Raw genomic sequence first — 12145 nt, forward strand, 5'->3', positions numbered from 1 at the left:
GTGGACGAGTCCTTAATGCAAAGACGGTGCTAGCCTCCCTAGCATCATGCCGACCCCTGTTGCCGCGTTTCAGGCCGTGTCTCACGCGCCCTGCACTCTTCGCCTTTTTGCCCGGTGAACGAATAGACCAATCGTTGGAATAAGGAAGCCGATGACGGCCGATCGCAATTTAATATTGCGACCGGCCGTCATCGGTTTCCTTATTCCAACGATCGATCTATTGGTTCACCGGGCAAGAAGGCGAACAGGCAGAGCGCGGGACACACGGCCTAAGCGCGGCAACACGGCCCGGCATAATGCTTGGAGCAGGCCGGCACGGTCTTTGCATCAAGGACTCGTTCAGCTGGACGGCGAGGGACTGCCGTGGTTCCGTGCCGGAGAGGCAGATCGGCGTCGTTGTGTCGTCAAGCACCCGTTCACGGAACGGCGGCCGGGAAAGGGGGCCCTTCGCAAAGTATACTTGCGGTGTATACTGCAACTATGGTTTCTGACCATAGTATTTGTGTTGACCAACAATGTATGAGGCACTTATTCCATTTTGTCATTCCGTTTGCTTTGAGATTTTCAAAATGCCGATGATTAAAATGTTTGGTCAACGTACACTCGGGGGCGCGTAAGTGAGCCTGGTAAGATAGCACAAATATCAATCTCTTGTGCATCGGACTTGGTCTCACTTACGCCGTCCTGAATGTTAATATTTGTGTTGACCAACAATGTATGAGGCATTTATTCCATTTCTCTTGTGCATCGGACTTGTTGGTCTCACTTTCTTCCATTTTCATCATAGTAGGAACTGGATGAAGGACCCAGATGCAAGCGAGCCTGGTGGGTAGAGATGAGGGAGCAAAGGAGGAATCGGATGAAGACTACTTTGTATCTCGAAATTGTGAATTTTGTATGAATTAAGAGTTGTATGCAAAACATTTGACACTTGCCACTATATATGTATCTCGATCGGGCTCTAAGTAATGTGATGATGATGTCTATGTTATATACTGTGCAATGTACATGATATTTATATTATATCCGAATGTTGCTGTATATAACCTCGTATATACTGCTATAAACTCGCATGTGTATAGCGAGGCAGCACAAAATCGTGTATAATACAAGCAAATTATGTGGCGCACCGAAAACCAATTCTGTGGCGCACGCTTTTCGTGGCGCACCTAAGAACACGTGCGCCACGAAACCTTAATTCTGTGGCGCATGGGCAGGTGCGCCACAGAAACCTTATTTTTGTGGCGACGTTTCTGTGGCGCACCTCCCATGCGCCACGGAAGCCATTTTTGGTGCGCCACTGATGAGGCTTTTCCTACTAGTGTCGTTTTCGTCCGGATTTGGCCTTTCATCCGTCTGGCGAGCCCAGGTCACCCCCCCCCCCCCCACCAGAGAGCTCGGGGAGTCCGGACGAAACAAAAGCGCGGGAAACGTCGAGAAAACTTCCTGCGCGGATGGTGGCCCCGACTTGTCGGCGATAAAGGCCAATCGTCTTCCCCGCGCTTCAAAGCCTGCCGCCGGTCAGTCTTCGCCGGACGCGTAGCTTCCACGCGGCGAGTTGATGTCGTCGCCTCGGACTCACGCGTGGCTCTCTCTATTTATCGTGGAACCTACCGCGTGTTGCGGCATTCAGCACCTCCGTCTCCCTCCTCTCCCCAGCCCTATCTTCTCTCCCCAATCCGCCTCCAGCGAGCAATGGCGGGCCACGGTGAAGGCGCGGTGAAGAACGGCTTCGGCCGGTGTTCTCTACACCAGTGGGAGGCGGGACTCCTGCACATGGTGGGATACCCGGCGCCGCCGGACATCCGCGTGCCCAGAGGATGGCGCCTGAGCGCGGGGGCGTCCCGATCCCGGTGCTTCCAGTGGGAGGCGACGAGCTCGACGCTGTGCGGGTCACCCTCAGCGAGGAGCAGCGCGCGGAGGAGCGGTACCTCCCCGACAACTACGACGCCTGGAACGAGTTCTTCCGTCTCCGGCACGAACGGGAACTCGCAGCGTACGACGGTCTTCCCCTCCTCCACCGCGTAACAACGCCGCTGGCTGCCGCTGCTGGTGGGGTGCGTCGGGCCGCACGCTCGCCAGTGTGCTCGCGCACATCGAGGCCTGCAACTCCCCCATCCTGGGGATGTTGCCGTCGGCGCCGGCGCCGTTTCGGCACGCCGTTTTTAAATTTTAGTTTATGTTTCCATCTGGCCGAATTCAAATATATGTATGAATTCGGCCTATATCTTTAAATTTCGCTTATGTTTGAACGAATTTCGTCTTGTTTTGTCTAAATTCACCGCTATTTGTCAAAAAAATTCATCCATCCTGGACTCGCCGCTGGGAAAATGGGCCTCCCCAGGCCAAAAATTACATCCATCCGGCGCTAGCTAGCCTGGAGAGCCCCAACCGCTGGAGATGCTCTAAGGGGATCGGCTACTTCTATACCATTTCGCATCCTGATTTGTATATATTAATTGTCAGTTGGTTGCAACTAGAGATTTTTCAGTTGCAAACGGAGTTGCAGCAAGTGAAGATGGAAGTAAGAAAAACTGTTAGATTTGCTTCGTGATTTATGCTGGTCATAAATTGCTAATTAAAATTTGATGACATCATCTAACTAAGAACGAAGTTATTTCTCAGCCGACTAAAAAATAATCACACCCAAAATGTATCTCAAATAAACCTTGAGAGCCTTCACATGCTCTGCTCTACACCGTCCGTTCCCATGCCTACTGAATTTTAAATCCTAGTTTTTGGATTGGTTTGACTATTTTTTCGAGAGTTCGACTCAAGGCGTACCTTATCTTTATAGAATGCAGAATTTTAAATACAAGAAATCTACAACTTGCTGCAAACAACAAGCGCATTAGGAAGTCCACTCGGGCTAGTCTGAAGACAACCACCACCGAAATTACAACTCCGACACAAAAGAGCCTATCCTAAAAAGAACAACGAGCCACGTCTCGCTATACACTGGTCACCTCCGAAGACGAAACCTCCAACATAACTCTCCTTGTTAACGCACCATCAAAGAAGAAGATGGCAGGATTTGGTCGGTCCCGACAAAGGCGTCGTCTTGTACTCTCCAACGACATCGTGCATAGTGGCCCGAACGATCCATCTTGTACTCTCCAACGACTCCTTGTTAACGCACCGTCAAAGGAGAACGATCCGCAGTTGTCAATATTCCCAAGTTATGCAAGTTGTGGAGCTTTCACAATTAATACCAGTTTTGACATGTCAGTTTCTCCAGATTTAGAAGAAATACTAGTTACTACAAGTTTAGTGCATCAATGGCAAAAACGAATTAAAGCACTGGGATCGGTGCTTAATTTTGTTACAAGTGAAGATCAATCAGTCTGAATGAGAAGAGGAGAACTAAGAAGGAACTGATCAGAACAATGCATGCATGTGACAGAGTATGTATGTACTGAGTCTGGACTGTGGACAGATCGAGAAAGTCTGAGATGAGAAGCGTCAATTCATAGTTTTAAAACTCCAATCCGCGATCCATCACTTGCTCACACTGCCTTTCTGGCTCTAAAAATCTGGCTAGCTTACCATATCTGATGAGCAACAACCTGTTAATTACAGATTCAGAGAGATTTTCAAGTTGATTAGCTAGGGGGACCGTATTATTGAATAGCATTGTAAAGTGGCCATGTAGCCCAAAGCGCATCATTTGATCAAAGTGTACTTTCTGAAGTTGATGCTGATCCATGATGAATCTTCCTGAGATCGACTGCCTGTCTGTCCTTGATGTGGTGTCATCATCATATTCATATATGTTTTCTATTTGTGATGTCCAGCCTCCACCGCGGTTCACCTTTTCTTTCAAATTTTGAATTAGTCCTGAAACTTACTCGAATCCTGGACTTCCTGATGCCGGCCGCACTGAAACTTCAGTAAAATTTCAGGGAACAATTTCTCTTTAACTTATTGTGTTTGTGTAGTCAACAATTCACCAGCACAGCATGCCTTTCATCTTGGAGGCCAAGAAAACCACGCGGAAGCCGACCAAAAGGCGGCAAATAACACATGGTAGATAACTACCATTCAAATTCTTGGATCCTCAGAAAAGCCTGGGAAACCATTCAAACCATGTCCTATTTTTGGCTTCCTCACTGTCCCCAGCTCGTTGATGTCCACCTAATTTTCCCAGTGCTCTACAAATAGCCCCTTCCTCCTCAGCAGTCGTAACCTCCAAACCATTCTTCCCCCCTTTCGCTGCCGAGGCACCAACGCACCGGTTGGTGCTGGCAGCGATTGACAGCCGGAGCAATTAATAATACGCAATGGGTGCATGTGCCAGTCGCCCAAAAGGTTTCCCTGAAGGGGAGAAACCTATGGAAACTGACACGATGGTCGTCCCAAGGGTCGCTGCACCCGTTGAATCCGATGCTCCGGTTGTCGTGGACAAGCACGAGGTCATCGAAGCGCCATTGGTTGACCTCTCGACACCGAAAGCTGGGGATTCTTGCAAGGTGAACGAAGAGCTTGCCCCCGGGATCAGCGAGCTGCTGCTGCCGATGGTTGAGGAGGCCGACAAGGATACCAATGTCATCATTGTCGAGAAGATGATTGTGGCTGCAGAGAAGCAGAACTAACTGTCAGCTAGCTCAGTGCTTTGAGACGCAGACTAATTTTTTTCTTATAATTGTTGTATTGTATGTTCGTGTACTAATATATGGGAAATGGGGGATGGCCAAAATACAATTGACCTGGCTTGGTAATCCATATTGCATTCAAGACTTCATATCATAATTTTCAGAACACACTCGTTGCCAGTAAGATCTGAGTCTGAACAGTCCCCAAAATGTTTGATATCTATAATGGAGATGATGAACACGCTTGAGATACACAGATTAACTTCATTACATAATTAATATACACCATTAGCAGGTGAGATGCTGCATAATACAGTTAATTACACGTAAACAGAGCAAACGACCAAATCAAGACACAACAAGAAGGTACAACACGGCGAGCACAGAGAAGGAACAGGACCAACACAAAGACGGTACACCTGGAACCTAGGTCTCCTTCTGCTTTGGTTCAGGGATGGCCTCCCTGAACCAGGGGATCAGAACAGAGGTCCTCTTCTGGTACAGCTTGTAGGCCTCTGCTCGGTGCTCCTGCTTCAGCATGCGTCGCTCGACGAGCACAGTGACGTAGCCAAGGCACATGCTGTTGACAAGTGCCCCAATGAACATCCACTGCTGCCCCAGGTTCCAGGCGAATAGGTACAGCCCCCACCACCACAGCTGCTCGCCGAAGTAGTTAGGGTGGCGCGAGTAACCCCACATGCCATCTTCGAGGGTAGGGACCGTCGGTTCACCCAGCAGCTTCAGTTTTTCATTGCTGGTGACAAACTCATGCAGCTGGGTATCAGCAAAGTAAGCGATGACAACTCCGGCGATGCAGGCAACTGTCGCCACAAGGTCCCAGATACCCAATGGCTGGTCGCTGGAGTGAACGGCGTACATCGGCAAGCATATACCAATCAGAAATATCTGCATCCCACAAACATTCCACTTTGTCGATCAGGACTCGGGAAAGTAAAGCATATACAACCATTAATTTTACCAATGATGATTATACAAAAAAAAAAAATTGCCGCAATGCGTTCCTTCAAACACATTGCATTCAAATCAAGAGTTGTGAAAACAAGCAAAGCATTCTAGTGATTGGCCGAACCGCCTGAACTACCTGCTGGGAGACGTAGACGGCGAAGAAGGACATCCACCACCAAGTCTTGCCGTACTGTTTGCGCAAATCGGAGAACCTCCAGTCCTCCTGCTTGCCCAACACCCACCCTTCCCTCCTCAAGTAGTTGTGTGTCAGCCTGGCGCTCCAGACCCAGGTCAGCGCCACGACCATCGCCGATCTCACCGTGTTCGCCACAGCAGCCGGGTGGCCACGGAAGTAGTGCAGCAGCATCACCGGGATGACGGTCCAGTACAGGTCGATGAGCTGCAAGCGAGACAGGCCAGCATTTCGTCAAACAGGTTCCGGGCAAGAAAGGATGACGGGCCAATCATTGGCGAGCGGGGGCGCGCGCGCGAGCATGTGGTGTCTGAGATGGATGGGATCGCTCGCTTACCCAGTTGTTGTTGAGGAGGAGGCCGATGAGCCAGAAGAGGACGTTGACGTTGAGGAGGAAGAGGACGTTGGCGAGGAGGAGCGGGTGCGCGACGCACCATGAGGTCAACGGGCTTGGGATGCCGCCGCTGAGGGTGTCGTCTTGCGGGCGGACGAAGGTGAGGTAGAAGAAGATGGACGGGAGCGGGACGAGGAAGGCGATGACCATGTTCTTCAGGTTGCCGCCGCGACCACCATCGCTGCCGGCGCCCATGGTGACCGGCTGATCGCGCGCGCAGCGAGTGTCTCGGCGGCGAGCGGCGTGGTGTGTCTCGGATGTGTGGCAACTGACTTCGGCGCCGGCCGGTTTTTATAGCGCTGGATTCAATCAAATTTCGAATTTTTAATTCCTCATCTTTTTGTGGGATAAATTCTTATTTTCTTTTGGTGTTAACATTCCTGTAAGTATCTTGTTCACAACATGTCTAATGACAATAGACTATCTGTATTTTGTTCACAACATTTAAACGAGATATATATTTGCATTGTCACGGAATTTTGACACTAAATTTCATTCACAAGTCAAAGAATTGAAAACATTAATATCATTATGAATAGTAAACGAGAGCAACTACTGTAACAAGTTTGAGCCTGTCATTGTACCATAGGGTCTCCTTTTGCAGACGTGGAAATTAGTGGCTAAAAGACAAGATCTCCAATCTCGCGGCTTTGGAGATGGTGATTGGCAAGATTCACTCTATTCATGCTGTCCTTATGGATGAACCAGAGATTTCATGCTACATGTTATTTGTTCTTGTTTTATGTTTGCCTTTTTCCTGTACATGATAACTGCTACTTATCGTTGTGTTGTGCTTGTAATACTTGCTACCGTTCTACTGGTCTGCGGCTCTATTAATTTAAAATATGGCTCTTCTCGAGCCTATCATCTAAAAAAACTGCCTGATCGCCTTTTCATTTCTCATTGTATGGATTAATTAGATTCTTTCGCCATCATAACATATATATGGTGTCAATGTTATGAAAAGTCTTATTTTTCATAATCATTAGCGATGCTAATTAGGTTTCTAGTGCACTAGTGTACAATACATGTCCCTAGAGAAAACACACGTCAACGATGGTTCATTGTTTTCTTAATAGATAACATGATAATGGATCTACATGATACAAAATATGTCTTCTCCACAACACAGTATCAAGAGCTTGTGAAGACCATGAGGGTCAACATAGCCGAATCATACCCAAAAAAGGATAGGAAACCAATTGGTTATTTGCAATTAGAGCATTAACACACACAATAGCAATCTTCAACTTGCTTCCCCACCTTTGACAACGCCCGTACTACAAGGTTAGTTCTCTAATTGTTAGAAGCGGACCGCATTGCAACATAGCTTGTCAAGGATGAAGAAGAGACATTGGTATTTCTTTTGGGGGCAAGATCATTGTGATTCGATGATTGTTATTTTGTGATCCAAATTCATATACTAAAGGGAGGCTAACTTCTGACGAGCGGAGCGAGGCCCGTCGCCGGAGGCTTGGGCCGAAGCGTAGCGTAGTCAGAAGTTAGCCCATATGTCGTGCCCTACGAGGACGCCTCGCGGGGGTGCGGGGGCGGCAGCCCCCGCAGTACGGATCGTTGCCACCGCCTATTTATATTCCCTGTAAGCCGCCGCTAGGGTTATCATCGCATCATTGTAAACCCACGGCGTTTGTAAACACCACCGAAATAAGTGAAGTTTTGTCGGCCGGCGCCCGTGGTTTTTCCTTGTGTGTTGCAAGGGTTTTCCACGTTAAAATCTCGTGTCCCCTGCAGTGTTTTACTTTTCGTTCTTCGTTTATTGTGCATCTCAAATATAACAAGTGGTATCGGAGCCCGTGTTCTTTGGATCTAGGGTTTACGAGATGTCGTCACCGAAGTTCGATCTACCGCAGCTGGACTACACCACGAGATTTGCTTTGTGGCAAGTGAAGATGAGGGCGATTCTCGCCCAATCTTCGGATCCGGATGAAGCGATCGATGCTTTCGGCGAGAAAGCGAAGGATACCTGGACCGATGCGGAGAAGCGGAAAGACCGTAAGGCTTTATCGTTGATTCAACTCCATCCGTCCAATAATATTCTGCAGGAAGTGTCTGCGAGAGAAAACCACCGCCGAGTTATGGATCAAACTAGAGGAGATCTCGTTTGTCCAAGGATCTCACGGGCAGATTGCACGTGAAGATGAAGCTGTTCTCGCATAAGTTGCAAGAGGGAGGTTCGGTAATGAATCACCTATCTTCCCGGAAAGAGATTGTTTCGATTTGCAGTCTATAGAAGTTAAGTATGAGGATGAGGATTTAGGTCTTCTTCTTTTATGCTCGCTGCCTAATTCTTTCAGTAATTTTCGTGACACCATATTATTGAGCCGCGACAAACTAACTCTCGCGGAAGTTTATGATGCTCTCCAACAAAAGGAGAAAATGAAATCTATGGTGCAGAGCTGAAAGTTCGTCCTCCAAGGCGGAGGCGTTAGAGGTCCGTGGCAGGACCGAGCAGCCGAGATAACTACTACCACAACAACGAGAGATAAGAGCAAGGGCGATAGAGGTCGCTCAAAGTCCAAAGGACGTGACAAGTTCTGCAGGTATTGTAAGAAATCTAGCCACAATATTGATGATTGTTGGAAGCTGCAGAACAAGGAGAAAAGGAACGGAACTTACCAACCGAAAAATAATGATGGTAATGGTAAGGCTGCCGTTGTCACCGGTAAGGGTGAGGCTGTTGTTGTTGCTGGTAGTGATAGTTCTGATGGAGATTGCTTAGCTGTTTTGGCTGCATGTGTTTCACGTGATGATGAATGGATTCTTGATACTGCATGTTCGTTTCATATTTGCTGTAACAAAGATTGGTTCAGTTCTTATGAGTCCGTGCAGAGTGGAGATTTTGTGCGTGTGGGGAATGACAACCGAGTGCAGCATTGTTGGCATTGGTTCTGTTCGGATCAAGACCCATGATGGGATGACACGCACGTTGACGAGGAGTGAAACACATACCCTCCATGGCGAGGAATTTGATCTCTTTGAGTACCCTTGATTGTGACGGGTACAAGTACAAAGGTGGGAACAAACTTTTGAAGGTATCATCGGGTTCTCTCATTATTATGATTGGTGATATGAATTCTGCGAAATTATATGTCCTTAGAGGTAGCACTTTGCCTGGTATTGCTGCTGCTGTTAGTTCGGATGAAACTAGTAAGACTAACCTTTGGCACAAGCGTCTTGGACATATGAGTGAGCTTGGCATGGCAGAATTGGCAAAGAGAGAGCTAATTGATGGCTGCGATTTAGGTAATCTTGAGTTCTGTGAGCACTCGCATCTTTGGTAAGCATAAAAGAGTAAAATTTAATGCTTCCGTTCATACCACCAAAGGCATTTTAGATTATGTACACGCTGATGTTTGGGGTCCGTCCCGTAGAACTTCTAATGGTGGTGCTAATTACATGCTTACAATTATTGATGATTACTCAAGAAAAGTGTGGCCATATTTCCGAAACATAAATCTGATGTTTTTAATGCTTTTAAGAAGTGGAAAGTTATGGTAGAAACGCAAACTGAAAAGAAGGTTAAGATACTCCGTATCGACAATGGTATGGAATTTTGTTCAAATGAATTTGATGAGTTTTGCAGCAATGATGGGATGGTAAGACATCATACCATTCCGTACACCCCTCAACAGAATGGCGTGGCTGAACGCATGAACGAGGACCATTATTTCGAGGGCTCGCTGCATGTTGTCTAATGCAAAGATGCATAGAGGTTTTTGGGCTGAAGCGGCCTCCACCGCATGTTATCTCATCAACAGGTCACCTTCTGTTCCACTTGATAAGAAAACTCCAATTGAGGTATGGTCCGGTTCGCCTGCTGATTATTCAGATTTGAGAGTTTTCGGTTGCATCGCTTACGCTCATGTTGATAATGGAAAGTTGGAGCCAAGGGCTGTTAAGTGCATCTTCCTTGGTTATGGTTCGGGAGTTAAGGCATATAGATTATGGAATCCTGAAACTAAGAAAATTGTGTTGAGCAGGAATGTCGTTTTTAATGAGGCGGTTATGTTTAATGATAGTCCGTCTACGATATTTCGATGCTATTGATTCTCCCGATGTTTCGATGATGAGCAGCACAGAATTGGCGTGCGGGTGGAGCACGCAAAGGAGAATGAAAATGTGTTTCCTGAAACCAACAATGATGATAATGATGTTCCACCTTCACCACCTTTTGTTCGGCGACAAGGACGGTCTATTGCTGCTGACCGCCCTAAGAGAAATATTACACCTCCTACCCGATTAATTCAAGAATGTGATATTGTTGATTATGCTTTGAGTTGTGCTGAACAGGTGGAGCATGATATTGAACCAGCTACATATATTGAAGCCATTGCTTCGGTTGATAAAGAGAAGTGGGTAGGTGCGATGCAAGAAGAGATGCAATCGCTTGAGAAGAATGGCACATGGGATGTTGTGCACTTGCCTAAACAAAAGAAGGCTGTCCGCTGCAAGTGGATATTCAAAAGAAAGGAAGGTTTGTCTCCTAATGAGCCTCCACGGTTTAAGGCAAGGTTAGTAGCAAAAGGTTTCGATCAAATTCCAGGTGTTGATTATAATGATGTATTCTCCCCGGTTGTGAAGCATAGTTCTATTCGTGCTTTCTTTGGTATTGTTGCTATGCATGATCTTGAGCTTGAGCAGCTAGATGTAAAGACTGCTTCTCGCATGGTGAGTTGGAGGAGGATATATATATGGACCAACCTGAAGGTTATGTTGTGCCTGGTAAGGAGGATCTTGTTTGCAAATTAAAGAGGTCCCTTTATGGTCTGAAACAGTCGCCACGACGGTGGTATAAAAGGTGTGATTCATTTATGCTTACACATGGTTTTGAGAGATCTCGGTATGATAGTTGTGTGTATATCAAGTTTGTTAATGGATCACCTATTTATTTGCTGCTATATGTTGATGATATGTTGATTGCTGCCAAGAGCATGAAAGAGATCACTACTTTAAAGAATCAATTAAGTAGTGAGTTTGAGATGAAGGATCTTGGTCCTGCTAAGAAAATACTAGGCATGGAAATCAAAAGGGACAGAAAGTCTAGTTTGTTGTTTCTTAGTCGGGAAAAGTACATTGAGAAAGTTCTTCATCGTTTTAATATGCATGATGCAAAGTCGGTTACTACTCCTATTGCTTCTCATTTCAAGTTGTCGGCTTTGCAATGTCCTAGCTCTAAAGATGATATTGAGTACATGTCTCGAGTTCCCTATTCTAGTGCTTGTTGGTTCCTTGATGTATGCCATGGTTTGTTCACGTCCCGATCTATCATATGCTATGAGTTTGGTCGGTCGATACATGGCTAATCCTGGTAAAGAACATTGGAAAGCTGTTCGGTGGATTTTCGGGTACCTTCGCGGCACATCAAAAGCTTGCTTGAGGTTTGGCGAGGATTGGTGAGGGGCTCGCCGGATATGTGGATTCAGATTATGTCGGCGATTTGGATCGGAGAAGGTCCCTCACAGGTTATGTGTTTCTTGTTGGTGGATGTGTCGTTAGCTGGAAGGCTACTTTGCGGGATCTTGTTGCACAATCTACTACCGAGGCTGAGTACATGGCTATTGCTGAGGCGGGTAAAGAGGCTGTTTGGCTGAAAGGGTTATATGCTGAGCTTTGTGGAGATAATTCTTGCATTAAGTTGTTCGGTGACGAGTCAAAGTGCTATTTATCTTACTAAAGATCAGATGTTCCATGATAGGACAAAGCACATTGATATTAAGTACCACGCAATCGGAGATGTGGTTGCAAAAGGTAAAGTGAAGGTATGCAAGATTAGTACTCATGATAATCCTCGCTGATATGATGACTAAGCTCTGTCCTCGTGTCCAAGTTTGAGCTTTGCTCAAGCTTGGTTGGTATAACTTGTTTAGCCCAAGTGGCTATTGGCGCCAGCAAGTGTTTTCTTTGTTGATTCAGGTGATTGTTGAAGTTCATGCTACAAGGAATTTGTCTCAAGGTGGAGTTTGTTATTTTGTGATCCAA

At 46.6% G+C, this 12145-nt stretch overlaps 1 protein-coding gene across 1 annotated transcript; it reads right to left on the minus strand.

Moving 5' to 3' along the window:
- Window positions 1–4839: 4839 nt before the first annotated feature.
- On the minus strand, window positions 4840–6340 carry LOC124677315 (uncharacterized protein C594.04c-like). The gene is made up of 3 exons (XM_047213316.1): window positions 6089–6340; window positions 5695–5958; window positions 4840–5498 (listed from the first exon to the last, which is right to left on the minus strand). The coding sequence occupies exons 1-3, from the start codon at window positions 6338–6340 to the stop codon at window positions 5019–5021; spliced, it is 996 nt and encodes a 331-aa protein (XP_047069272.1). The 3' UTR covers window positions 4840–5018.
- Window positions 6341–12145: the final 5805 nt, after the last annotated feature.

Source organism: Lolium rigidum, chromosome 7 (assembly GCF_022539505.1).
Source record: "Lolium rigidum isolate FL_2022 chromosome 7, APGP_CSIRO_Lrig_0.1, whole genome shotgun sequence".
NCBI lineage: Eukaryota > Viridiplantae > Streptophyta > Magnoliopsida > Poales > Poaceae > Lolium > Lolium rigidum.